Here is a 26,057-nt window from a genome sequence, read left to right as displayed (position 1 = left end):
CATCAAGGCTCAGCACACACAGGAGGCCTCGTTTGAGCTGGCCAGTGCCACGCCGGGCTTCTTACTTAACACTGTGAGCTGGGCAGAGCCACAACCCCTCGCAGGGTCATCGTGAATACTGACAAGAAAGTACAGGGCCTGGGGCAGAGACAACACACAGCTGGTGCTGAGTTCATGGCACTGTTGGTGACTGCCAGACCTCCACTCCAGACTCAGAGTTTATCAAGGGTTGATCTCTTTCACTTCCCTGGGCACCCACCCTAAGCCTGGCACAGAGCTGGGCACCCAGCAGGGCGGAGAGATGGACAGATTGATTGATTCGGTACTTCCTTGAAGCCTTCGAGAAAAGGACCCACTGTGCACTGGAATACACCGCAGAACACAGGGACATACCTGGCCCCAGGCCTTGGGTCTGCCTCCCTATACCAGTGGTTATCAACCCATTTAGTTACTCACTCATGCATTCTTTCTTTCAATGAGCCCTGCTCTGTTCCCACCCTGGGCACCCGATGTTAAACCCAGCCCTGTCCCTGCCCGAGGAGCTCTCCCTGTTCCTTGTGGCACCCAGCTGAGGGAAAGACCCCTCCCCTGCTCCTCCTTCCTGCTCCTCTCCCCTTGTGGGCTCCTGGAGCCTACCCCACACAGACTCCCATTCTATTTCCCCTGAAGGTTGGGTCCACCCTCACCCCCACCACAGCCAGGGGGCCTCCCCTAAATCCCTGGTGGGCAAAAGGGTTCTTCCTTTGCGTGTAACTAAGCAGGCTGGCCCACAAAGCCCTCTGTGCCTGTAACTCATGGGCTATGTTGCCCTCTCTCCCCTGCAGGCAGGAGCCCAGCAGCAGCCTGGTGAGCCCAACATGCTCAACTGTCCCCTCTGTCCCCACCCAACCTCCACCCAGGGAAAGTCTGACCCTCAGGTACCCACACTCCTCAACAGCTATGGTGTCTGGAGCCATTATCTGGAGAAGAGAGGAAGGAAATGAGAAATACTTCAGCAATCAGAGCAAGCTACTGACAGCATCCATGGAGTACAACCCAGGAGTTTCCTCACAGGAGAATCCTCACTGTATCCCCTGCCTACGTGTTCTGTGACACTGTGTGCGTGCTCACGGCATCCTGGGGCGCTTTGCACACAGCCCCTTACCACTCAGTGCAGGGGTGAAGAGCCCTGTGCACCCATGCAATCCCTGCGGAAGCCACAGATCTGACCCACAATGGGCTGACTATGGTTGCTAGCAAGCCATGGTGTCAAGTCCATGTATATGGAGCACTCGCCCTGGGCCGGGAACTCACCACAGACAGACACACAAAGGGGACATGATCCTGATCCTGGGTGGAGGGAGGCCAGATGAGTAGGTGAGCAAGGTGGTGGGCCGTGAAGGGGGTCTTGCAGGATGTTTCAGGAGCCCAGGGAGAGAGCGGAGTGGCAGAGAGGGCAGAGGAGGGGGGTGTTCTGGGTGGACAGGGCAATGACAGAGGCTCTGCAAGCAGGCCAGGGGGCAGAGAGAAGGCAACCCCAGAGGTGGGAGAGCATGAGCAAAGACCCGGAGGTGAGAGGCTGCCTGGCTTCCCTGCCCAGCACTTGGGCCTCCAGCACCGTGGGGAAGAAGGCACAGCACTCCTGTTGATGAGCCCCTACTGTGTGCCAGCCACAGGGGGGCAGGAGAGCTTAGGGGGCGAGGACACGGCCTCCAGAAACAGGCCTGGCTCGGAAGTGCCACTCCAACCCTGACAAGCTCTGATGTAGGAAAGCACGTAACTCGCAGCCTCTGTTTCCCCGTCTCAGCACAGTGGGGATGATGACAGTCCTGTCCCCCAGGGTGCTCTGAGGATTGCAACAGGAGCTCCTGAGAGAGAGCTCCACCCACTGCCCATGCACACAGGCTGTGCTCCCCGGACGTGAGTGCCCGCATGTCCTAGGCCTCAGGGAGCCACTGCCAGCCATCCTGCCTCCATCCACCTGGGCTGGGGCCCAGGAACCTGTATTCTCAACAAACCCTCCCCCAGTGATCCATCCGGAGGCAGGAAGCCTGAAGGCCACACTTTAAGAAACATCTACTCACTACTGGGTATTTACCCCAAAGATACAAAAGTAGGGATCCGAAGGGGTACGTGCACCCCGATGTTTATAGCAGCAATGTCCACAATAGTCAAACTGTGGAAAGAGCCAAGATGTCCATCGACAGATGAGTGGATAAAGAAGATGTGGTATATATATACAATGGAATATTATGCAGCCATCAAAAGGAATGAGATCTTGCCATTTGCAACGACGTGGATGGAACTGGAGGGTATTATGTTGAGTGAAATAAGTCAAAAAGAGAAAGACATGTATCATATGATCTCACTGATATGAGGAATTCTTAATCGCAGGAAACAAACTGAGTGTTGTTGGAGTGGGGGGTGGGGTGGGAGGGATGGGGTGACTGGGTGATGGACACTGGGGAGGGTATGTGCTCTGGTAAGCGCTGTGAATTGTGCAAGACTGTTGAATCTCAGATCTGTACCTCTGAAACAAATAATGCAATATATGTTAAGAAAAAAAAAAAAAAGAAGAAGAAGGTAGCGGGAGGGGAAGAATGAAGGGGGGAATCGGAGGGGGAGACGAACCATGAGAGACGATAGACTCTGAAAAACAAACTGAGGGTTCTAGAGGGGAGGGGGGTGGGAGGATGGGTTAGCCTGGTGGTGGGTATTGAGGAGGGCACATTCTGCATGGAGCACTGGGGGTTGTGCACAAACAATGAATCATGGAACACTTCATCTAAAACTAATGATGTAATGTATGGGGATTAACATAAGAATAAAATTTAAAAAAAAAAAAAAGAAAGAAACACCTGCTCAGTAAATGCTTCTTGCTGAGGTCATGCATTTGTGTCATCTTCTTTGATCCTCTGGACAGCCCTGCAGAGTGTGGACGAGTAACCTATTTCACAGGTAAGGAAAGGCTCAGAGAGGTACATCAGCTGTTCCAGGTCACTCAGCAATGAGAGGCCAAGGTAGGATTTGAACCAGGTCTGTAGCTCTCCAAGGACAGCATCACAGGGCCAAGCCCCCAGGCAGCTGTCGTCCTGGCAGAGGCTAGGTAGGTGTCCCAAGGCCCCCCTGCTACACTCCCCAGCCCACCCCACCGCCCCCACGGTCGCTTCCTCCTCCACTGCTAATCAGGTCTCACAGACCATCCCGTTTCCTGCCGGCCCCCCCGGCTGCCTCCTTTGCTCCCGATGGCACTTCCTGGCCTTGTGCCCTCGCAGCACCTCCTCTGCCTGCAGAGGGGTTGGAGCAGAGGCTGGGTGGTGGCAGATATGGGGCATGAGATCCCCAGGGGCCCCAAGAGGCACTAGCCCTCCTCCTGTGGCCTGGACTACCTCTGCACAGAGACCACATCCCTGCCCCAGGGGCACAGGCCTGAATGGCCATCCCCTTGTTTACAGACCACAGGAACTGCAGGCTTCAGGGCAGAGTCGACTTCCCCGTGGACTGCGAGGACAAAGGGAATTGGCAGATGGTTCCAAGACAGACCCTGTCCCCATATGCCACCAGCGCCAAGTCCGAGACCCAGCAGGAAGTAAGGCCAGGCCCAGCCTGGCCCCGTGGGCACGCAGACCACACAGCAGGCAGTCGACGTAGGCTAAGGGGGTGCGGGGCCGGGAGAATCGGGCCGAGGGACCAGAGACAGAGTGCTGGCCTGTCCTGGCTCCTCTGGGGCCTCCCTCACCCTCCGGCAGGGGAAGGCAGAGTTAAGCCTGCTGGAGAAGAAAACAAGAAAATGCTGCGCCTTTGTTTGTTCATTCCGCCGAAAGTGATGGAATGTGCTGGATGCTGTGCAGAGGCCCGCCTCAGGACCGTCCTCCTTCCACAGGTCACTCTTCCCCCTCTAGCATCATTTGGCCTCCCCATCTGCTGGAAGTCCCCTCAGCACAAACGTAGCTTTAAACACACACACACACACACACACACACACACACACAGAAAACCTTCCATTTCTTGCTCCCGTTCACTCTAAGTCTCAGGAAGGAGCTGTGATCACACACATCTCCCCCCTTCATCCCCCTTCGCTGGCCCCTCTCATCTGCCTTGTCTTCTCCGTTCCATTTAACCTGTTCTGCCCACAATGGCCCATGACTTCCAGCTTCCAAATCCACCCTCCCCTCACCCAGGCTGACCCAGCTGATACCCTGTCCTCATCCTCGCCTACTGTCCATAGCCCTGCTCTCTCCCAGCTTTCCCCCTTACCGGCTGGGCTCTCCTAGAAGATCTACAAATCTAGGAGGCTGGGGTCTCCCTCCAGGTAAGTCCATCCAATCCCAGGACCTCAGGTAAATAAGCCATAAATAAGTTCAAGGTTTCTGAACCTCATCTCTAGGCCACCTGTATCCACCCCTCTCCATCTGCCAACCTGGCATCACCACCTGGGGGTCTAAAAGCCATCTCTAACTCGACGTGCCCAAAACAGAGAAATTTCTACCTCCCCTTCCCAGAAAATATTCTTCCACCCTGTTCCCCATCTCCGTACTCCTGTCTGAAGGCTGTCCAGAGCACTCCTGGGCAAGAGGCTCCCTCTCTCAGGTCTCTGTTTGCCCAGTCCTATAAAGGAACAAGTTCGGGGCTTCCCAACCACTCACCCATGGGAAAACAGAGGCAACCATTCAGAGGACGGATTCCCACTGCTCACCCTGAGAGATTCCAAATCAGCTGAGCTGGAGTAGGGCCCCGGTATCTGCAGGTTACAAAAACTCCTCCTATGACTCTTAAGGTTCACAGAATCTGATCCCCTCCTGCCCCCAGGTGCTTGGTTCGGATGGACTGATCCCACCTTCAGCTTCATTTTGACTCTTGTTTATCTCAACAGCCATGTGAGGTTGAGGCTCTGATTATCCCCATCTACAGATGAGGAAACTCAGTATCGGGTCACATGACTGGCCCCACAGTCACATCAGAAGCAGAGCTAGGGCACTTGACTCCACCAGATATTCCCACACTCAAATGCCCCCCACAAGCCCCAGCTGCTACCTTAGAGCTAGAACCCATGCCCGCCCCTACCAGGGAGAAGCCAATCTGGCCCTCCAGAGCCAAGAGCTGCTGCCTGTTTCCTATCTCCCACCCAGCCACCCCCAAAAGCCCTGAAGCCTCCCCATCACCTGCAAAGTCTGCCCCTCTCTCAGCATGTCATGGGTCACCTCGGAAGATCTGGCTCCAGGGCCGGGCTGACCCAGGCTGGATCTCTTGCTCTGTACACCCCAGCTGGGTAAAGAAGCACCTTAAACTTAGAGTCTCAGTGCCCTGAGCTATAAAATGGGAGTGATGACACCTACCCTGAGGGTTACAAGGAGGATGAACTAAGGACCCTGGCGGGTGCCAGGCCCAGAGCCCCAGAGCTGAGGCCTGGGGTCAGGGTGTGAGTTGAGCATCCCAGGCCAGATCTAGGCCTAGCGCTCTGTGGGGGTAGCCTGGCCAGGCCAAGGCAGCCGCCCACCACAGAGCCTGCCTATCTGCAGCCAGCCTGGCCCTCACAAAGGAACAATAACAGGAAGCCATCCCAGGGGGAAGTGGGCCAGGGCCAGCTGGAAAACCTGAAGGGGCGGCAGCCAGGCCTCCCTAGTCGGCCGGGTGTGGCTCTCCTCGAGAGGCTATCGGCAGAGCTCCACAAACTCCACAGCAACTCAGCCCCAGACGGACAGTCTGACGGAACGAAGACACCTCTCAGCCCACGAGCACGGTGAGTGACAAATCTCTGCGCCCCACTCCATCCCAGACCACGCTGTGAGGGTGCTCGGCTTCCCTGGGTATAGAGCGGTGGTTGTCGGGGTCCCAGGGAAGAGCCATTCCTTGGGGGCAGACCGGGTCTCCTCCTGGCTCAGAGCAGGGCCAGGAGAGTATGCCTAGTGGTGGTGCCACAGACACAAATGGGCATTCTCAGGACTGGGGGGGAAGGACTAGGCTCTTCCACATGGAGACTCTCCAACTGTGTGTGGCGTGAAGGCCCCTTGCCATGATCAGAGAGGGAAGGAGTCTGTCTGAGTTGCCAGCACAGCAGAGGCAGAGGACCGGCACCAGGCCTAGTCTCCCCTTGCGTGGTCCCAAGGCCTGACATCGTCCCTCCTGCCCAAGTTCTGTGCTGGTATTGGGAGAGGAGCCCTGGAAGGGGAGCTCTGAGCCCCAGGCCCTCTCTGTCAGCCAGTGCCCCCATTTTTAGAATAGGCAAGCTGAGGCTTGTCTCTGAGCACCTAAGGCCCTGCCTATGGATCCCTCCCCGCCCTGCCCTGGACACTGCGGGGGCCAGGTTTGAGCCATGGGAGCTATAGTCAGATGCCCCGAGGTTGGGACCCCAGAGCCCTCATATTTTAGGGAAGTCCCCCCAAAAGAGTTGAAGGCAGGCAGTTTAAGGTGAGATCCCCAGATCTCCCAATCCTTCCCATGTTGCTTTGGGGAAATTACTCAGCACCTCTAAACCTCCACGCTCTCGTCTGAACAATGGAGACAGGGACTCGTTGTGCAAGTGGTTATGGGAACTGAAGGTGATAGGATAAAAGGTTCTGTCTGACGGAGCTCATGACTCTACTACTGCCAACGAATCCATGAGTTTAGATGCGTCCTTTCTCCGTTCTTCAGGGGAGGCAACTGAGACTGGGCGAAGTAAGAGCGGGAGTGGGGATCTGAACCAGGATCGGCACCCCAAAGCCCAGACTCTTGCCAGTGCCAAAGAGTTGCTCCATGTCTCAGCTTTCTCATCTGTGAGCCAGAGGAAAGCAGTCTTTTCATGAGTCAATGAAAGGAGATGGTGTGCACACCCAGTCCCGGCACCAGGAATGGCTCACGGGAGGGGGGCCTTCAAGAAATCACAGCTGACTGTCGCCGCCACCCCAGAGCTGTGAATGTCGTAAGGTTTTTGACCCCTGAGGTCAGTGTGTCCTCCACAGGTGGGGGGGCGGGGGGATGCAAGGGAGAGGATGTGGACTTAGCTCTTCCTCTGGCAAGCACTCCAGGCCGAGCTTGTTCCCTACCCCGCGGACGATGCTGCTGTGTGAAGGGGACACACAGGATCCCCCAGGGGATGAAGGGCACTCTGGGGGAGGCAGGAAGCCTGGGCCGCTCAGAGGACTTAGGGAGGCTGCCGTGGCCACAGGGATTTTTAGAGCAGGAAGTGCCAGGAAGGCTAGCGACACTGAAGGCCCCAGTTGCCAGGACCAGGGGCTCTGGCCCCCCGTCAGGTGGTGGGGAGCAGCGGAGACCAGCCCTCTTTGGGCCCCAGTCTGGGGGGCAGCAGGTGATCTCCAAGGGGCCCAGCAGCTGCTAAGCGGCCCCCCGGCAGCCCTGCCAATTCCTGCTTACCATTGCAAGGCAGTAGAAGAGGCATGCACTGGCCTCGCAGGGGTTAAGCTGCCCACCCTGCAGCTTCAACCTGACCGATTGTGCTGCAAACAAGAGCCGGACATGGGGGCAGGAAACCAGAGGGGCCACACGTATTTTCTTCCCAAGTTGGCTGACTCACGGCTCTGCTGCTGCCTCAGGGACACAAGGTGAACACAGCTGCCACTCGCTCTAGAAAAATCTTGGGCTTCTCGCCTACGGGGATCTATCCCAGTTACTTCCACACCTCTCCCCACCCCCTCAGCATCCTTGAAGCTACTAAAAGAATTCCCATTTGACAGAGGGGACCGCGGATGCTGGATGCTGAGAGAGACCAAGCCGCCAGTCCCAGGTTACACAGTGAGCATGAGATGGAAGCAAAATAGGGAGTGAGGCCAGCCCTTTCAGACCCCATAGCCCCACCACACTCCATAGTGAAGCTCGGAGCGGGGAAAAGTCAGGGAGGGTTGAACCTGACAGTTTAAGCCACAGAAGCGGGCACGAGGAGCCAAATGATCCTGGAAGGAATGTTCTAAGAGACAGGTCCTGCCCTGAGGAGCTTGGCTTCTGGCTAGAGATACTAAAATGTCCACCCTAACCCAAGTCCACGTGGATGCTGGGTGGAAAAATACCAGAAGGCTTCCTGGAGGAGGAATACTGAGAGGCCTTAGGTCTGCTCTGACCTTCAGTCCTCGAATCTCTCTAGGGCAGGGGATGGACCAAATGGTCCCTAAACTCATTCAAGGACCTCCAGTTTGTCTGTCTTGGGACACAGTAACAGTCAGATCCGGCCAGGCACAGATACTGGGAGGAGGGGAAGCAGGGACCCCAGGGCCAGGCAGGCAGCGAACGCGATTTCCTTCTGGAGAGGAACAGAGGGGTGTAGGAGGTGGGCCCAGGGCAGAACCAGGAAATGAAGTCAGGTGTGAGTTGGCCAGCCCAGCCCACAGCCATCAGGCTGGAGTGGGTGGGTACATAAGAGTCAAGACACCTGCATACCTACTGAGCACCAACTGTATACCGGGTTTCACACCGATGATCTCAAATGAGATCCTCCTGACCAGCAAGGCAGCTACTGTTGCCTCCATTATAGATGAGGGAGCTGGGGTTCAGAGAGGCAAGGGATGGGCCTAAGGCCACACAGCTCTTGAGCAGCTGGGCCAGTACAAAGAGGCAGGTATGTGGGGCTCATTCTGTTGCTCCCAATGACTGTCTCAGAGCCTCAGTCGAAGTCAGGAAGCCCAAAGAAGACTGGAAAAGGCTCCCTGCTGGGGGTGAGGGTGTTCTCTCCTTGAAGCTTGGAGCTGCCCCCATTAGAAAACAAGGGGTAGACTGGATGATCCTAGAGCCCAGACACCCAACACAAAATTATTTGAAATCACAAACTAGGCCTGGTGAATTGTTACTATCTACTTGTAAGATTGTACTGAAGATTGAGGGACTGAGTTCAAGTTCAATGGGAATAAATACTGGGATACTGTGATCAGTGAGGTCTACCAGGGGTATGGAAAGGGGTGAGTGACACCCTGGGAGCTCGGTCCGGCCAGGCCTACATAAAAGGTTCCTTGCACAGGGACAGGCACGTGTTCGTCAGAGTATAACCTTGTCGTCCTCCAAGAATCAAAATCCTACTGGTGGTATGTCTGATATGATGGGCCATTCAAGATGCTATTTGGGGGGCGCCTGGGTGGCTCAGTCGTTGGGCGTCTGCCTTCGGCTCAGGTCATGATCCCAGGGTCCTGGGATCGAGCCCCGCATCGGGCTCCCTGCTCTGCGGGGAGCCTGCTTCTCCCTCTCCCACTCCCCCTGCTTGTGTTCCCTCTCTCGCTGTGTCTCTCTCGGTCAAATAAATAAGTAAAATCTTTAAAAAAAAAAAAAAAAAGATGCTATTTGGGGACAAGGAGGAGATTCTCTTGAGCTATACCAAGGATTGCATCTGCTCTGACCACCCAAGGTCTTGCCTGTGAATACGCAAATTTGTGTTTTAAATCCTGCAAGTGAGGAGGGAAGCAGTGACAAGACCAGAACTGGAGACTGAGGCAGGCTGACAGGCAGCAGTGGAGACACTGACACCTCAAGGTCCAGGGCCTTGAATTCATGCAGCAGGATGCTGGGACCAAGTGGAGACCTAGGTCCAAAACCCGCCTGGTCAGAGACACTCAGGCCAGGAGGCAGAGGCTGTGCTAGGGGCAGGAGTCAATCAGAAGACCTCGTCAAGGAGGCAGCCCGGGGCTTGAAAAGAAGTAGAGCATTCACCCAGGGGACACAGCAAGAAAGGGCATCCCACGCAGAGGCAACAGCCTGTGCAAAGAGCCTGCTGGAGAGAGGAAGAGCAATGTGCATTCCAGAAATGTCTAGCTCTCCTCATGGATGGAAGGGGCAGGGAGAGAGAGGAGAGGAAAGCCAGCGGGATGGGCAGGGGCCATGCCATGCTGGGCCCTGAAACCAGGCTCAGGAGTCAGGCTTCATCCTGCTGGGGGTGGAGAGCCAAGGAGGAATGGTCAGCAGGGGAGCAGCATGGTCAGCAAGAAGGGGCCTCAAAACAGGGAAGCTACTGGCAGAACCCCAAAGGAAGGAGATTAGGTCTGGGACCCACAAGAGCAGGTCCCTACCCTGAATTGAGCCACAAACCAAGAGAAAGCCCCAAGGGGCCAGTTAATAGCTGCCCAATCCTGCCCCCCAACACACCCCATGCCAAGGGCCTCCTAGGGCCTCACCCTTCATCCTCCCAGTATCTCACAGCTGTCAAGGCCCAGTGGTAAATGCTGGGGATCAAGTGGACAATGTGGGAGTCTGGGGATCACTGGCTCCAATCTCTGTCCCAGACTGAGAAGCTCAAGGTGGTGGGGTGGGAAAGCAGTGAGGAGAGCCACTCAGGGCCACACAAGGAGCGGGGGCTCCAGCACTTGCCCTTCCCACAGGCACAGCCCCCACATGTTCTGGGCTTTTCCTCCCAAAGCCCAGCCCTTAATCCCTGACCCAGGGCCTCTGGGCTAGAGTCCAGAGCCCGTGGGAGGTTGGGCTGGGACTGATCGTCCTGCCCGCCCTCTGAGGCTTTGCCTGGAGCTGGGTTCAGCTGCCAGATCTTGTCCCGGCTGGTGGAGGTGTACTGCGTGGGAGCGGAGAGGGCAGATGAGTGGGGACAGGGGTGTGTACTGTGTACTTATGCAGACACCGTTGATGGTGTTGTGTGTCCATGTGGTGTGAGAATGTCATGTGTGTATCCCTGACCTGCAAGCTTCTTCTACCCCACCCCAAAGGGCCCTCCAACCTGCCTGATAACACCTTCAGGCCTAGACTCAGCCCCTGAAACCTCAGGTTTGAGCAGGGCTCTGGTCAGGTCAAGGAGCAGAGGTCTGCTGGTACTGGGGGCAGGACTAGCCCAGGGGCACCCGCCAGGCCACTCCATTGAGGGGCTCCCAGCTAGGTCCAGGCTTCCTAGGGTCTATTTAGCTACAAAAGGAGCAGCTCCAGCTCTTCCCTTCCCCTCCCTTTGTCTCCCTCTGTGTCCCTCGAGTTTTTTTTAAACTCACAGAGCTGAGTAGACTTCACAGCACCTTCGAGACCAAACCCCAGTGACAGATGGGGGCAACAAACAGAAAGGGACCAAAGGGATGTTTGCCTGATATCCCACAGTAGGTCAGAGAGAAGGAAGACTCCCTCCTGGACTGAGACCCTCAAACCAATCTGGGGTGGGCTGGCCCCCTCCTCCAGCTTCCTGCTCTCCTCCATCAGCACACCTCACAATTTAAAACTAGACATTGTTTATCAAACGGTTAGTATCCTAACGTGGAGGCACAGCCTGTGTTTGTTCCCCACATGTAGTTCGGCGCCTGGCACACAGCAGGTGCTCAGTAAGTGTTTGCTGAGTGGCTGTATAAGCCCAGGGCTCTAGAGAAGGCTTCCAGAAGTGGGGATATATGACTAAATCCAGGCAGTGGAGAGAGAATGCCAAGTGCAGAGGCTGGGAGGCTGTGACCTGGTGGGTGTTAACGTCCTGCAGGCTGGGGCTGCTGCCAGAAGCCCACCAAGCACCCCGGGACCCAGACAGTAACTGGAGGGGAGCAGACAGAGGCACAGGCTCCCACACTTGGCTCCACCTTCAGAGCCACCCCTCAGTCCTCAGGCTCAGCCCAGCCATCTCCACCAGTGGTCCCACCCGCCATGGACGAAGAATTGGACCTGAGAGCTTTCTAAGGCCCCGACCTCCCATCTGGGCAGAGGTGAGCCCCGCTGTCCCCCAGATTCTCTGAGGCTCCTCTGCCCCTTCTCCTGGTTCCATGCCCACTCACCTTAGACCACACACTCTGTCTTCTCATTCTGGGCCCCCCAGACCTTCCCAGACTGACTGAGGGCACAAGAGCCCACCCTCATCCAGGAGTGCACTTGGAGCTGCCCCCAAAGCCACGAACAGGGCTCCAGGGACGGAGCCCCATCACAAATCCTGCCTGACAGGGACACGGGCAGGCACCTGGCCTCTGCGTGGAGCTGCCAAGCAGGTTCCCGTGCCCCTCCAGGCTGTTGTCAGGCAAATTCCCGGGGCTGCTCAGCTGGGACTTTCTGAGCATAGAAATCACTTCCAAACTCCTCAGACCCTCTGCTTGTCCGTCATACCCCAATCCACCTGGCAGCATTCCGATAGCTCCCAAAACTTGGTGAAGGGAAACCGCTCATAGGAAGGGAAAGAGCTAAAGTAAGCCTGACCCCAGCTGCGGCTCTGACCACACCTCCAGAGGTGCAGCCAAGGGCAATTCTGCTTCCAGCTGTGTGCTCTCCATCAGCAGTAGGAGAAACAATTGTCTGACAAAACCCTTTCTCTTGGCCCCCATTTTGGAGGCCAAATTTCTAACACAGAAGGCAAAAGACCCAAATAAATGTGGCTTTTCAGATGGAAAAGTCCCTCAGGCCCCTCTCAGTTTGGGTGTGGAAGGAGCCCAGGATTCAGAAAAAGAGCTGGGTGAGGGTTCTAGACCTCCCACTTCTGAGTTGTTTGTCTTTGTGCCTCAGTTTCTCCCTCGGGGAAGTGGAGGCGGTAATTCCTATAGCCTGGGGATAATATGAAAACCAACTGAGACAGCATCTATGAAAGCTAAGCATGCTAAGCATGGAGGATAACTGTTTATTATCATTACATGTGAGTGTCTTCAAAGAGTCGGTCAGAGGGCAACACAGTGGGGAGTGCAGTATTTGGGGTGAAAAGCAGCCTCAGTTCAAATCCTGGCTCCATCTCTTGCCACCCTATGACCCGGGATGACTCACTCCACCTGTCTGAGCCTCACCCGCACAGGGGGATTACTGCCAGCTATCTGGTAGTCTGCAAGGTTTAAATGAGATAGCACACAGCACCGAGGACATGCTCAGGGCTGTCAACCCCATTCTACCGCCCCAGGCAAGAAGGGGCTGGCTTGAGAGGGCACTCCAGGGTAAGCATGCGGATGGACATGGGATTATATGATCCTCATCTCCAAAGGCCTGCCCCCTCGCTCACTGCTTGCTGACAAGGAGCTGAGCACACACAACTCTCCCCCTGCCACACTGGTGACACACCAGTGATGTGGGGTGACCTTGGGAGCCCAATCCTGTGTGTCAAGGGATTTCTCTCCAGGGCCCATAGCAGGGCCTCTACTGGACAGAGACTAGAATCCAAGGGGCTTTTCTGCACGTCCAGAGAACAGTGTGTGTGTGGAGCCAGCCAAAACCCACCAAGGAGTTAATGTCCCCTGTGAGCCATGTGGCCAAAGCCTGTGACTGGTGGCCTCTGCTTTACTTAAGTCCAGCTTGGTTATTCATTTGGATGATGGCAGCTGTTGGCCCTGAGACCACTAGCCCATCCACTCAGGTCCCAGCCAAGAGAAAGCCATGCTCCTGTCTGCTGTATCAGACAAGGTCCCAGCAGGAAACAGAAGTTACCTGGGGTGGGGGGTGGGGGGGGGGTGTCAAACGCAGGGTCTCTATGAAGGAAGTACTACAGAGCTGTGAGCATGTTAAGGGAACAAACGGGCTGTTGAGGCATACAGAAACCAGCAAGAGTGGGAAGCTGTAAGCACCCCAGGGCTGAAGGCACAAAGAGGAGGCGTATTTCCAGAACCCAGTAAGGGACAGAACCGGGGGGTGCTGCCTAACAGGAGCTGCCAGCATGGACAGATGCAGCCACAGCAAGAGATGCAAACCAGAACAGAGAGCAACGGGGAAGAAATATCCCCCACTTCTCCCCTCCCATCCTCAGAGCTCCTGCTGGAGCCCCTGGTAGCCAAACACTAGGAGTCAGGCCCAGGGTCAGACCCCCTGACACAGAGCAGAGCACAGGGACGGTGCAAGAGGCGGAGACCTGGCAGGGTGGGGACCCGCAAATCTCCAGCCTGACGACTGGGTGTCAAGGAATAAAATGGTAAATCGACTACTCAGTGAAGCAGAACCAGTGTCAGAGAGGATTTGTCCACGTTTGGTTTCATTGTTACTGTTTTTCACAAATACTTTTGGATTCAGGCCTGAAAACAACGCTGAGAGGTAGATGCTAGTGTTCCCATTGCACAGATGGTGAAACCAAGGCTCCAGGAGGTAAAGCGTCTTGTGCACAGTCATGCAGTGACAAAGCAGTGCAGCTGAGGTACACGAAGACCACAGAGCCCGCGACCATCACCCCACGCCGCCTGAGCCCAAAGAGGAAAGATTTATGTGTGACTTGTGGCTGGCCTTGGGGAGTAGGGAAGACACAGATGGGGCATGATGTTCTCCAGGAAGGAGAGGGTGCTGTGATTTGAGCCTGCGGCAGGGCCTGGGCATCAACCCTGGGACCAGGCCCAAGCTTGTGCTGCAATGGGGGATGCCCTGGGAGAGGCCACGATGAGGGGCCAGCCCAGGGTTCCTTTTCATCCCTCACCCCACTATCCCCTGCCCCAGCAGGTCCTGGTCACTCCACCTCAGAAGCATACTCCAGGGCCCTCCCCTCCTAACCCCAATCTGGGTGACAGTGACCGCCACCCCGGGGTCTCCCCTCTCCCAGCCTATCTCCTCAGTGCAGCTGCGACCTCTGCAAATCAGACCACATCGCTCTCCCACCCTCTTAAGGAAGAGCTCTCTCCCCAGGCTGCCCTACAAGGCCCCATGCAACCCGATAGTACCCATTTCCAATGGCTGAGCCAACAAACTACCCCAAACATGGTGACTCAAAACAACACAATTTATTTCCTTTTCATCTTACAGTTCTGGAGGGCTGAGGTCTGACAGGGGTTTCAGCGGGCTAAAAATCAGGGCTGCGTTCCTCTGGAGATCTAGGGGAGAATCTATTTCATAGCCTTTTCTGGCTTCAAGAGGCCGCCCACATTCCTTGGTCCGTGGCCGCACATCACACCAATTTCTGTCTCCACTGTCACATCTCCTTTTACCTAATTTTGACCCTCTTGCCTTCATCTTTTAAGGACACTGTAATTACATTATGCATAACATGGTGCACATAATCCAGGACCGCCTCCCTATATCAAGATCCTTAACTTCATCATATCTGCTCAAAGTCCTTTTGCCATAGAAAATAACACATACATAGGTTCCAGGGATTCAGACATGGACATCTTTGGGGGGACTGTCACTCAGCCTGCCACACTGACCTGGTCACCTCTTCCTGTCTCTCACCCCTCATTGCTCATTTCTACCTGACCTGGGGACTTCTTTTGTTTCTTCAAGCACACCAACCAGTTTTCTACCTCAGGGCCTTTGCATGTGCTGATCCTTCTGCCTGGAATGCCCTTCCCCTGGTATTCCTAAGACTAACACTCAGATGCTGGCTGAAGTGTCATCTCTCTGAGAGGCCTCCCCTGATCTCAGAGTCTTAGTCAGCCACCCCCTCTCTCTGTTGCACCCCCCAATGTATCACTAGCTGGTGTTTTCCATATTTGCTTATTTTCCTGGTGTTCCCACTATAGTGTGCAGTCCCTGAGGACAGGCCCCATGTGCCCTGCTCACTGTTGTACCCCAGTGCCCATTACAGAACCCACATATAGTAGGCACTCAATACCCATTTGGCTCAGTGCATGGGTTCTCACTCCATCCTGTCTAAAGGCCTGAGGACTCTCTCTCCTTGTTTCTCAGTTTCACTTCTGTTTGTTCTACTTTTTCATTTTTGAGTCACTTCTCACTTGAGAGGAAGAAAGAACCAAAACTCAAAGTTCCTTTGTAGGCAAAAAAGGAAATGACCCGCCAGGCCTGGGCCCAGCAAAGCTGGGGCAGGGACATGCCGGCCACCTCCCCTGAGTCAGAACCAGCTTCCTGGCCAGCACGCCCAACCTTCCCAAGTCTTTGTTCACTGCCTTCCTCCCACCTAAAATGGCTACCCTCTCCATGTCCTACCTCAGTGGAGACCAAGCCTCCTCCAGTTCCACCACCTCACAAATGAGGAAACTGAGACCCAGAACCTCTCCCCAGGCACACAGCACATGCATTCTGGAGCATGTTCCAGCGCTCTGTCCCACCCAACCCTGGGAGCCTGCTTCCTCCTGGGCCAGCAGCAGGGACTACAGGGTAGGGGCCTCAGATGCTAAGGTCAGCAGACCCAGAGGCCAGGCTAGCTCAGCGCAGACATACTGGGCCCTCACTGAGGACAGCGTGGCGCCAGCGTCTCAGAGGAAATGTTACTGGAGTTTACAAACCTCCGGTAATGTTCAGAATCCGGGCTCTCCCTCGGGCCAAGGTGGGGGACAACCTGGGTGGTGGCCTCCCATCCAGCATCCAGTGAGTGGTCCTTCCAAGCAGGAGCCCTGGTTCCCACTCCCACCAACCTGCCCTCTGCCCCTGAACTTACCCAGGAGCCACAGAACAGTGGCACAGGGGCCCAGCATGAGTAGACTAATGGGGTGAATGTTGGGAGAGCACAGTAATAGCCAAAGTCACAGCCTTCAGCCACCATAGGGCAGTGGGGAAAAATCCCCCTTCCTAGAATTCAGGATGAAGCCAGGCTCTGATTTGTGGGTGACCCACGATTCAGGTCCAGGCTGATTCCCTGTCCCAAGGGCTGCCTTTTAGGGTCTGCAAGCACACTGGGCCCTGCGCTTGATGCCTGCTTTCATATTCTTCTGTCTCCATCTTGAAATTCTTAATACTTTTTGAACAAAGGGTCCCACGCTTCCATTTTGCACTGGGCCCCACAAATTGTGAAGCCAGTCCTGTGAGCCCAGCCCCTCAATCCCCTGCCCTCCCCCACTCCTGCTCTTGCGACAGTTTCTAAACTGATCACCAGCTGTGAGCTCTGGGCCTGGTGAGGGCCTGACCCTCTGGGTTAAGACATTGGGGTTTCCTAAGAGCTTTCTGAAGACAACATCAAAGCAACACGGCCACAGGGGCTCTCGTGCTGGCGGGGGGCATGTTTGTTCAGAGGCATCTTGAAGTCCCACCCCGCAGCAGCTGCTAGGACAAGAGAGGGCAGTGGGAAAAAACAAGAACTTCGGGGCCAGGCAGACTTGGTTCAAGCCTGGCTCCGGGGCTCACTGTCTAGGCGACCTCGGGGATGTTAACTAAACCCCTCTGTTCTTCGGCTTATTGGTCACGTGAGGGTTATAATTATATCCACTTCGAGAGTAACTAGGAAAATTAAATGAGATGACACCCGTCAAGTGCTGGGAACGGGGTCAGGCTGGTAAGAAGTACTTGGTAAGAGACAGCTGCTGAGGTCAGACACCAAGGCTCTACTGCAGCCCCACCACCCGCTCCGGTGTGGACTTAACCTCTCGTGCGTAAAAGGAGGGTTACGGGGCGCCCACGGCACCGGGCTTTGGGAGCTACCGTCAGCATCAGCGTCACCCTCTCCTCCAGGAAACCTTCCCTCCAGCCCTCCTGAGGGTTCCACGGTCGCCTGCGCTCACTTCCACACCAGCACATGTGACGCTTGAGGAGGAGGTGTTTCTGTGTCTGCCTCCCTCTCCCAGACCGGGAGCGATCTGGGGGCAGGAACGGCATCAGCAGAGAGGAAAGGACAACAGAGCGAACACAGGAGGGACCTTCCGTCGGCAGCAGGGAGTTGCTCACGCGCCAGGGTAGTGACGCCACGCCTTGGGGGGCTCTCCTCTCTCTCCCCAGATCGGTGCCTCTCAGGAGATGCAGGTGCTCCTGCTGCTGATCGCCTCGGCGGGCACCTGCCTGGGCCTGCTGGTGGCAACTGCGGCGGCCACCAGCCCTGCCCGACCGGACTCCCCGGGCCTGCTGCCCACCCACCGGCGCCAGAAGAGGGACTGGATTTGGAACCAGATGCACATTGATGAAGAGAAAAACACCTCGCTGCCCCATTATGTGGGCAAGGTAAGGCTCGGGCCCTGGAGCAGGCGTGGCGGCCGCAGCGGGCGGCCCACAGTGATGGTGGCGGTGGGACCACTGGTGACGCATTCCGTCCTGGCCGCCAGGGTGGGGCTGACGGCCGTGAAGGTAATGGTGGTAGAGCGGATAGAGCTGGTAGAAGTGGTCATGACGCTGAAGGGAGAGGCGGTGATGGGGACAGTACACGGAAGCTGACGCCACAGCAGCTGGGGGTGGGGCCGGCCGGGGAATGTCCACTCGCAGCCTGCCCACAACCAGCTAGCTGACTGTGCCCACGGGCTCCTCTGGCTCCCTAGAATGGCTGGGAAATTTCAATGCCTCAGGATGGCCACTCAGAGAAAGATGCTTGACCAGGGTCACATGGTGAGACCCGGACAGAGCCTGAGGAGAACCCAGCCCTAGGAAAGCACAGGGCTCCCGACTTCCAACACAATTGTGAACTCTGCACCATAGAGGAAAATGTCATCAACCCACCTACATCTTTCCCAATGGGATAACTGTGCCATGAATCAGCCACTGATGAGAATGGCCAGCCCCGAGGAAAATCTGCGGGGTGAGTAAGGGAGAGCCAGCAGAAAGCGGAAGCCACCTGCATCATGCGCAGCCCTGACACGGAAACCTTCAGAGGGCTCTCCTCTCCCGAGGGTCTTCAAGCAGCAGGAAGAGCGTCAGGCCTGCCATCATCTGCTAAGAGCGTTCACTTGGCACCTGGCATGGGGCCACGCACGGGACAGAGAAGCCACATGCAGTCCCACCCTGGGAAGGAACAGCGTGCCTGGGAGAGGCATGGACGAGGCTCCAAGGATCGCCTCCTGGCTCCCAAAGACATAATCTGAGGGAAGGAAATCCCTGTTTATCAAGGCCACTGTCCGGAGCCTTTGTTTACAGACTGGTTGGACAATGGGAGTGAGCTCTGAGCAGCCTTCCGAATCCACAAATATGGGTCAGCATGGCTTTCAGCATTAAGATGTTATATCCAAATATAGTGATAATTTTAAAAAAGGGGGGCTCCCAGAAACCCATAATCTCAGTCTGATTATGAGAAAAATATCAGATAAATTCCAATAGAGAAGCATCCTACAAAACACCTGATCAGTACTCACCAAAAACACTGAAAGTCTGAGAAACTATCATAGTCACGAGGAGCCCAAAGTGATGACTAAATGTAATGGGGGTGTCCTGGATGGGCTCCTAGAGCAGAGAGAGGACATGAAGCAAAAACTGAGGGCATCTGTATGAACAATGGACCCCAGTTACTACAAATGTATCAGTATTGGCCCACTGATGATAACAAAGGTACCATACTAACATAAAATGTTGATAATCATGGAAATTGGGAGCAGGATGCATGACAACTCTGTACTATCTTCTCGATTTTTCTATAAATCTAAAACTATTCGAAAAATTTAAATGTTGGAGGGAAGGAGCTTTTTAGTGTACGTGCCGCCGAAGTGAGCACAAGGGACGGAGCTTATATTCAAATGGAATCTTATGCAGAATTCCAATAAAATAGGTCAAAGCTCAGTCAGGCCCCATCACTACCCCTGCCCATGTGGGTCCTAACACACACCGCCCCGCAGAACCAAGTTTGGAACTACCAACGAACCCTAAGCAACTCACACAGAGTCCCAGACTGTCCCTTCTCCTTGAATCCCCACTGTTCCCCCCAAGCCACAGGTTGCAGAGCTGGGGCATTTGCTTCTTGCCTCCTGACCCACTGTTCATCATATGTCCTGGCCCCTGGGTCTTGGGACCCCCTCATGAACCCGCCTGGCCCCAGCACACCGAGGCCCTGCCCCACCCAAAGCAGAGGGTCCTCACTTCTGGTCCCCACTTCCTCACCTTGCAGAGTCTTCTCCAAGCCCTGTCATCTGCCTTCCCACCCCACCTCCCCTCACCCCAGTGCTGCTCTCACCAAGGGCTCCAGGGTCTGCACTGTTGCTCAACCCTAGGGATGTCTTCCAGACTCACGGGATTTGACCACACCCTTCTTGACGCTCCCCCTCCTGTCTTGAGACCCACTCTTTCTCGGTTCTCCTCATCAGACACCTTCACTCAGGCTCTTGCTCCCTGGACCCTTACGTATTGCCCTTCCTCAGAGTCTCAGCCCTGAGAGCAGGAACAGGGTCTGGCTTACCTCTGTGCTTCCAGTGTGCTGCTTGGCACCTTATAGGCATCCGATTTATATACTTTGAATTGAATTGAACTATATTTTTTGAACATTCTAACCATCCATGGGAGTACCACTTTACATGCATGAAATAGGATTCTCTTATATTCCTAAGTGTCTCTGTTTCTAAGATTCTATAAATGAAACGTTTAGCACTTCTAACCTAGTATCTTTTAACATATGCATCTACCATGAATAATAACAGGTATTTATTGAAAGCCTGTGTAAGTTGCTTTACGTACATTAGCTTTCAAATCTTTTTCTAAATTTTGTTCCTGGGGCACCTGGGTGGCTCAGTCAGTTAAGCATCTGCCTTTAGCTCAGGTCATGGCCTCAGGGTCCTGGGATCAAGCCCCGCGGCGGGCTCCCTGCTCAGCCGGCAGTCTGCTTCTCCCTCTGACCCTCCCCTATCTCGTGCTCTCTGTCTCTCTCACTCTCTCTCAAATAAATAAATAAATAAAATATTTTTAAAATTTATTTTAAAAAATGAATAAATCTTGATCCTTAGGGCACTAATAGTATATGTTACAAACAAAAAGTATTCTTATTGCAATGGGAAATCCTGAGTTAAAGCTCATTCGAGTTTTTTTCTATAGGGCTATGCATTGTAAATCTCCAAGAAGAGAACATTTTATGTACCATTCCAAAACTAAATTGACCGGAACCAGTAGTGTGCTGATAAATGTTTGACAACTGGTTCTCCAGGAGAAGAAGTCCTGATTCATAGCATTTGCTCATTTCCATGTGGAAATACTTTCACCATGTCTGTTTCAAGCTCCCTACTTGATGGCACTGAAGGCAGAGTTGTGAAAAGATACATATTAACACCGCACTGTGTGGTATTTCCATCATTCAACATATACATAACCTCAAGAACATAGTAAAATATAGTACAATCACGAGGAAGCAATGAACTTTGAGTAGGCTACCTGTGTTTTTAATAGGATTCATTTAATTGATACGTTGATATAAATGGATTTGTAATAATGGCTGTGCTTAACAAGCAGCTCACAGACATTCCTAAAAATGTAAGTTGGCTGGCCGGTGCAAGCCATCTCCCAGCTCAATGGGCCCAAATTTTCGTGTGGAACAACAAAAGACACCAGTGTTTCCTGGAACTGACTTTCAAAAGTGCCATCATTCTGCCCGTTAGAGCAGCCCATCAGAAGCGATATTATCTCCACTTTACAGATGAGGTTACCACAACTCAGAGAGCTTAAGAGCTGAAGTGACTAGTAAGGGGCAAAATACCCCTCGCCTTCCATTGGCACCAAGCAAATCTTTTTGCAAGCACCTGCGACATTCCAAGCGCTGCTCTAGGCCTACGAGGGCAGCGTGCTGGGCAAGTCCCACAAATGTGGTGTTCGCAGGGACCTGGCTGAGAGCAACGCGTGCTAATGACCAGTCAGAGACGCTTGTGAAAGAAGCAGGTGCCACACTTAGGATCCGTGGCCAGCACCACACACGTGTCCACACACGTGCACAAACATGCAGGTGTGCATGCACACACCACGTACCTACATACACTTGTATGCTCACATGTGTGCGTGCACAACGACACACGCACACAGCCACCTCTGCCCATCCTCAGCTCACGGCGCCTCTTCTTTCCTAGATCAAATCGAGCGTGAACCACAAGAACACCAAGTATGTGCTCAGAGGAGACTCTGTGGGCAAGGTCTTCCGGGTCAGAGAGGACACAGGCGACGTGTATGCCTTTGAGAGGCTGGACAGGGAGAAGATCCCGGAGTACCACCTTACTGCCCTTGTGGTAGACAAGAATACCAACAAGAACCTAGAGTCTCCGTCCAGCTTCACCATCAAAGTTCACGACGTGAACGACAACTGGCCTGTGTTCACACACCGGTTGTTCAACGCCTCTGTGCCAGAGATGTCGGCCGTGGGTATGTGCACTTTGCCCCCATGCAGGCTCCTCAGACCACGACACAGCCTTTTCTACCCCCCGGGACCTGGGGGAGCTGGGTTAAGGGAGCAGCCTGGGCCCCACCTGTCCTCAGCTGGAATGGGGCAAGGGGCCAGCAGTCCCAAGGCAGTAACCCCCGGATTCTCTTTCCTCAGGGACCTCCGTCATCCGTGTGACAGCAGTTGATGCAGATGACCCTACTGTGGCAGACCACGCCTCTGTCATGTACCAAATCCTGAAGGGAGAAGAATATTTTGCTATTGATGGTTCCGGTCTGTGTTACTAACGCTCCGGGGCAGGCCCTGGCTTGGAGCAGGGTAGGGGTGGATATTCCATGTGCAGCAGCTGAGCAAAGTCTAGTCTGACAGGTGTCACCTATCACCCAACCACACTATCCTATGGAAACAGTTGCTTCTACCCATTAGGACAAGGTGGCTGATGAGGGGAGAAGGAAGCAGACAGCTGCCAAAACACGGGCTCCAGTCCCGGAAATAAACCAGGACCCAAGCTGTGACACAAGAAGCAGAAGAGAATGCTGGTTAGCAGCTCTGGGTGTAGAGTAGGACCAATCCAGTTTCCAAACCCACTCCTGCTACTCACTCCCTCCAAAGACCTTAGGCAAGTCAACTAACCTCTGCGAGCCTTAGTTACCTCATCCTGAAGATGGGAAAACGTGTATCCATTTTGCATGGCAGCTGTGAAGCTTAAATGAAATAAAATATAGAGAATACATGGCCCATAGTAAGTATCCACTCAGTGTAACTTTAAAAACCGTAAGGACCGAGTTTGGGGAGCAAGAGAGAAGTCCAGGTGGTCAGGCCTGGGGCACACTGTCTTTCAGAAGGATGGCAAGTACAACAAAGCAAAGAGACCACCCCAACCGATGACGTGCCTAGGCAGGCCATCACTAATCCATCATAGCTTTCCACACTAAGCCTAGCTGTGGCCTCACACTCTTTCTCAACACCACGCTCCACACAGCTAGGACCAATATTGGACCAAACTGTTTGGGCAGCTTTGGTCCAGCAGAGCAGGGTATGAAGCAGGGGCAGGGGGTGGGGGTGGTTGGGCATCAGTTCTCAGCCCTGGCTGCACAGTGGAATCACCTGGGGAGCTTTTAAGTCAGGGAGTGCTCTCCGGATAGGGCCCAGGCACCAGTATTTTCTAAAAGCCCTCCAAGTAACATGTCTGCTGCTGGCACACTTTTTGCAGGACTCATTTTCACGACAACCAAAACCTTGGACCGAGAGGTGCAGGCCAAGTATGAAATCGTGGTGGAAGCGCGAGATGCCCAGGGCCTCCGTGGGGAGTCAGGCACAGCTACGGTGCTGATCACTCTGCAGGACATCAATGACAATTTCCCCATCTTTACCCAGCGTGAGCTTTTCCCCCAGGGTCCTGGGGAGGATGGGGGTTGGGAGAATACAGATTCAGTGACCTGGGGGATCTTGTGGAGAAGCCCAGTGTCCCTCTGTTCCTTGACCCCAGGGTGGGTCCAAAGGCCCTCCTGCAGGCAGAGGCTCTGCTCCCCATCCCTGCACACATTCCCAAGGCTGTCCAAATGCCACCTGCCACAGTGCCCTCACAGGCCACAGGGAAATCATGCTCCCTGCTGTGTGCCACCACCGTGCCCTGAATCCCACTACCAGAGAGGAATAGTTTCACCCAGTTTCTACAGACTCAGAAAAATCCAGGCCCTAGCTAGAAAATCCCTGTGAGCTGGTGAACAGGGGTATGGCAAAATTCCATATCCAGAGCTGAGGCTGGGCCCTGAGCCCACCCACAGACTTGAGTCTCTCCCCACAAAAAGTGTCTGACAAGAGCTTTTCCCATGCCTTGGTTAGGGCTGGGGAGGAAAGTCAGACGGTTCATCATTTATACCCTCCAGTGCTGAGGTGTAATTCAGAGGCTCAGCCACCCCAAGGACAGCCTGAAGTGGCCTCACTGTAGTACATGACAGAAGCTCGCTAAAGGTAGAACTTGTCTCTCTTGTCAAATGATAGGTCCCCTAGCAGAGTACCTAGCATACAGTAGGTGCTCAATTACTATTTGTTAAATGGATGGACAGATAGGACGGATAGAGCAGAACCTCTTTGCCTTGGGACCCCAAATTCCAGAGGTTGTATTACTATTATTATTATTTTATTGTGCCCATTTCCTGTATAAAAATGTATTAGGATAATATAAGGGTCTATCTCATTAACCCAATGCCCTTGGGGGCACCCTATTTGCATCAGCCAAGTACACATTCTCCGTGCCTGAAGACATCCGTGTGGGCAGCTCCCTGGGCTCTCTGTTCGTTGAGGACCCAGACGAGCCCCAGAACCGGATGACCAAGTACAGCATCGTGCAAGGTGAATACAGGGACACCTTCACCATCGAGACGGACCCCAACCACAACGAGGGTATCATCAAGCCCATGAAGGTTTGTAGGCATGCAGCGATGACATTAGATGTGGGGTTTGGGGCTCCCCACATTCCCAGGACTCATCCAGGGGCTACCACAAGGTCAGAGGCCATCAAAGGTGTCCATTCTGGGTCAGCTCAGAGCTAGCCTTGCACTCTTAGAGCTTGTGACCCCAGAGCTGGGAAAGGGGAGCCAGGAGAGAAGGGTCAGTGCCTTAGGCTGGGTTACCCCAGAGGCAGACCTTAAGGCAAGGATTTGGGTGTAAATCATTTACTTGGGAAGTGACGCCCCAGGAGCAGTGCCACATAAAGGGAAGAACACAGGCTCCCTAACTATCAGGTTATCACTGCGGGCAAGGGGGGCACAGTCCCACCGGGGACATCTGAGGATGGTGTGGAATAGGCCTCAGAGTTGCAGGAGCTGAGCGGGAGGGAGCTGTGGGGTTGGCTGAGGGCTCCAGGGGGCTTTCACTCTTGCACTTTCTGGCCTGCCCTGGGCACCCGCGTCACGGAGAGCCCCGGTAGTGTTATAGGCATTTGCAGCAGAGAGCCATGGCAGGGAAGGAAGCAATGAGTGCTGTGGGGGTGGGGGTGGCCACTGGCAGTGGCTACTGCAGACAAAGCAGTCAGACCAACTGTATCTTGAAGAGGAGGGAAGGGACACAAAATGCCTCTAGAATGGCCATGCCGAGGACTGGGGCTACCTGGGCCGGGGATGACCCATCTCAAAGGGGACATTCTAGAACCCCCCTGCCTGAACTGGGCCATTCCCCCAGGAGCACTCTCCTGAGGCTGTCCCTGCTCCAGTCCTGCACTGGGGACTGGAGGCACCCAGGGGACTCATACAATCTCCACAGCACCGAAGCTCCCAGTGAGTGGGGAAGACACGCATAGACCAACAGGGTAGCCACACGTAAGTGCTCCAGCTACCCATGCAGGGAGCAACTGCCTATGTCAGGGGGGCAGGACAGGTTCTGGAAGATGTGATTACCTTCGGATCTGTCTTCTTGAGGGGTGAGTAGGAGTGTGCTAAGTGGGCAAAGGCAGGAGAAGCATCTTGAGCAAAGACATAAGGAAAAGGCACATTGTTAAGGAGCTGTGGATAGAACGACTAGCTGTGATCCCCTAGAGAGCAGGACTGTGGCTTACCCACTGGGTGTCCTCAACATTTGGAACAGGGCCAGTCACAGAGCTAGGGTTGGGAGGCAGCCCCGAGGCTGCTGAGATGCAGTGGAGGCGGGGGGGGGCAGCCGAAGATAGCCAGCGAGCCCCAGCCGCTCTCCCCTTCCCTCCTCTTGATGACCCTGGAAACACCGCTTCTCTGGGCCACAGCTACCCCACCCATCTGTAAAACTTGTGGGGTTGCTATGAAGATCACATGTCACATGCTTGGCTCAGAGCAGGTACTCGCCATATTTGTCCCTTCCACAGCCCCTGGACTACGAATACATTCAGCAATACACCTTCACCATAGAGGCCACAGACCCCACCATCAACCTCCACTACCTGAGCAGCGTCTCCATCCGAAAAACCGCCCGTGTCATCATCAACGTCACAGATGTGGACGAGCCCCCCATCTTCAAGCAGTCCTTCTACCACTTCCAGCTGCGGGAGAACCAGAAGAAACCTCTGATTGGCTCAGTGCTGGCCACAGACCCTGACGCAGCTCGGCGGAGCATTGGGTAAGCGGGTAGAGGGCATAAGGGTGGTGATGACCATGACGATCCCGGCATTGAGGTTCTTAACACTTGCTGGACTGACACCAGGACTCAAATGGGGAAAATGGCTTCTCCTGGCACATACATGGGACATGGCAGAGGCAGGACTAGAAGCCCAAGCTCTTCCACTGACGCGAGGGGCCAGGTGGGATCCTGTCTTGCCCAGGCACCCCACCCAGCATGGTCCTGG

The 26,057-nt window shown here is 54.6% G+C and overlaps 1 protein-coding gene across 1 annotated transcript in view; it reads left to right on the top strand.

Annotated features, from left to right (window-relative positions):
• The first annotated feature begins 5,557 nt into the window (after positions 1-5,557).
• The window catches only part of CDH5 (cadherin 5), a 35,559-nt gene continuing 15,059 nt past the window's right edge, over positions 5,558-26,057 (top strand). The window contains exons 1-7 of the mRNA XM_045890997.3: positions 5,558-5,719; positions 17,416-17,634; positions 21,435-21,723; positions 21,899-22,015; positions 22,956-23,120; positions 23,981-24,168; positions 25,581-25,831. Of these exons, the coding sequence (XP_045746953.2) occupies positions 17,434-17,634; positions 21,435-21,723; positions 21,899-22,015; positions 22,956-23,120; positions 23,981-24,168; positions 25,581-25,831 (1,211 nt within the window). The 5' untranslated portion in view covers positions 5,558-5,719; positions 17,416-17,433. The remainder of the gene's footprint in view (positions 5,720-17,415; positions 17,635-21,434; positions 21,724-21,898; positions 22,016-22,955; positions 23,121-23,980; positions 24,169-25,580; positions 25,832-26,057) is intronic.

Source organism: Mirounga angustirostris, unplaced genomic scaffold, assembly GCF_029215605.1.
Source record: "Mirounga angustirostris isolate CCGP_5_RB_7025 unplaced genomic scaffold, mMirAng1.0.hap1 SCAF_16, whole genome shotgun sequence".
In the NCBI taxonomy this organism is placed as follows: Eukaryota; Metazoa; Chordata; class Mammalia; order Carnivora; family Phocidae; genus Mirounga; species Mirounga angustirostris.
This window is presented reverse-complemented; position numbering and strand designations above follow the sequence as displayed.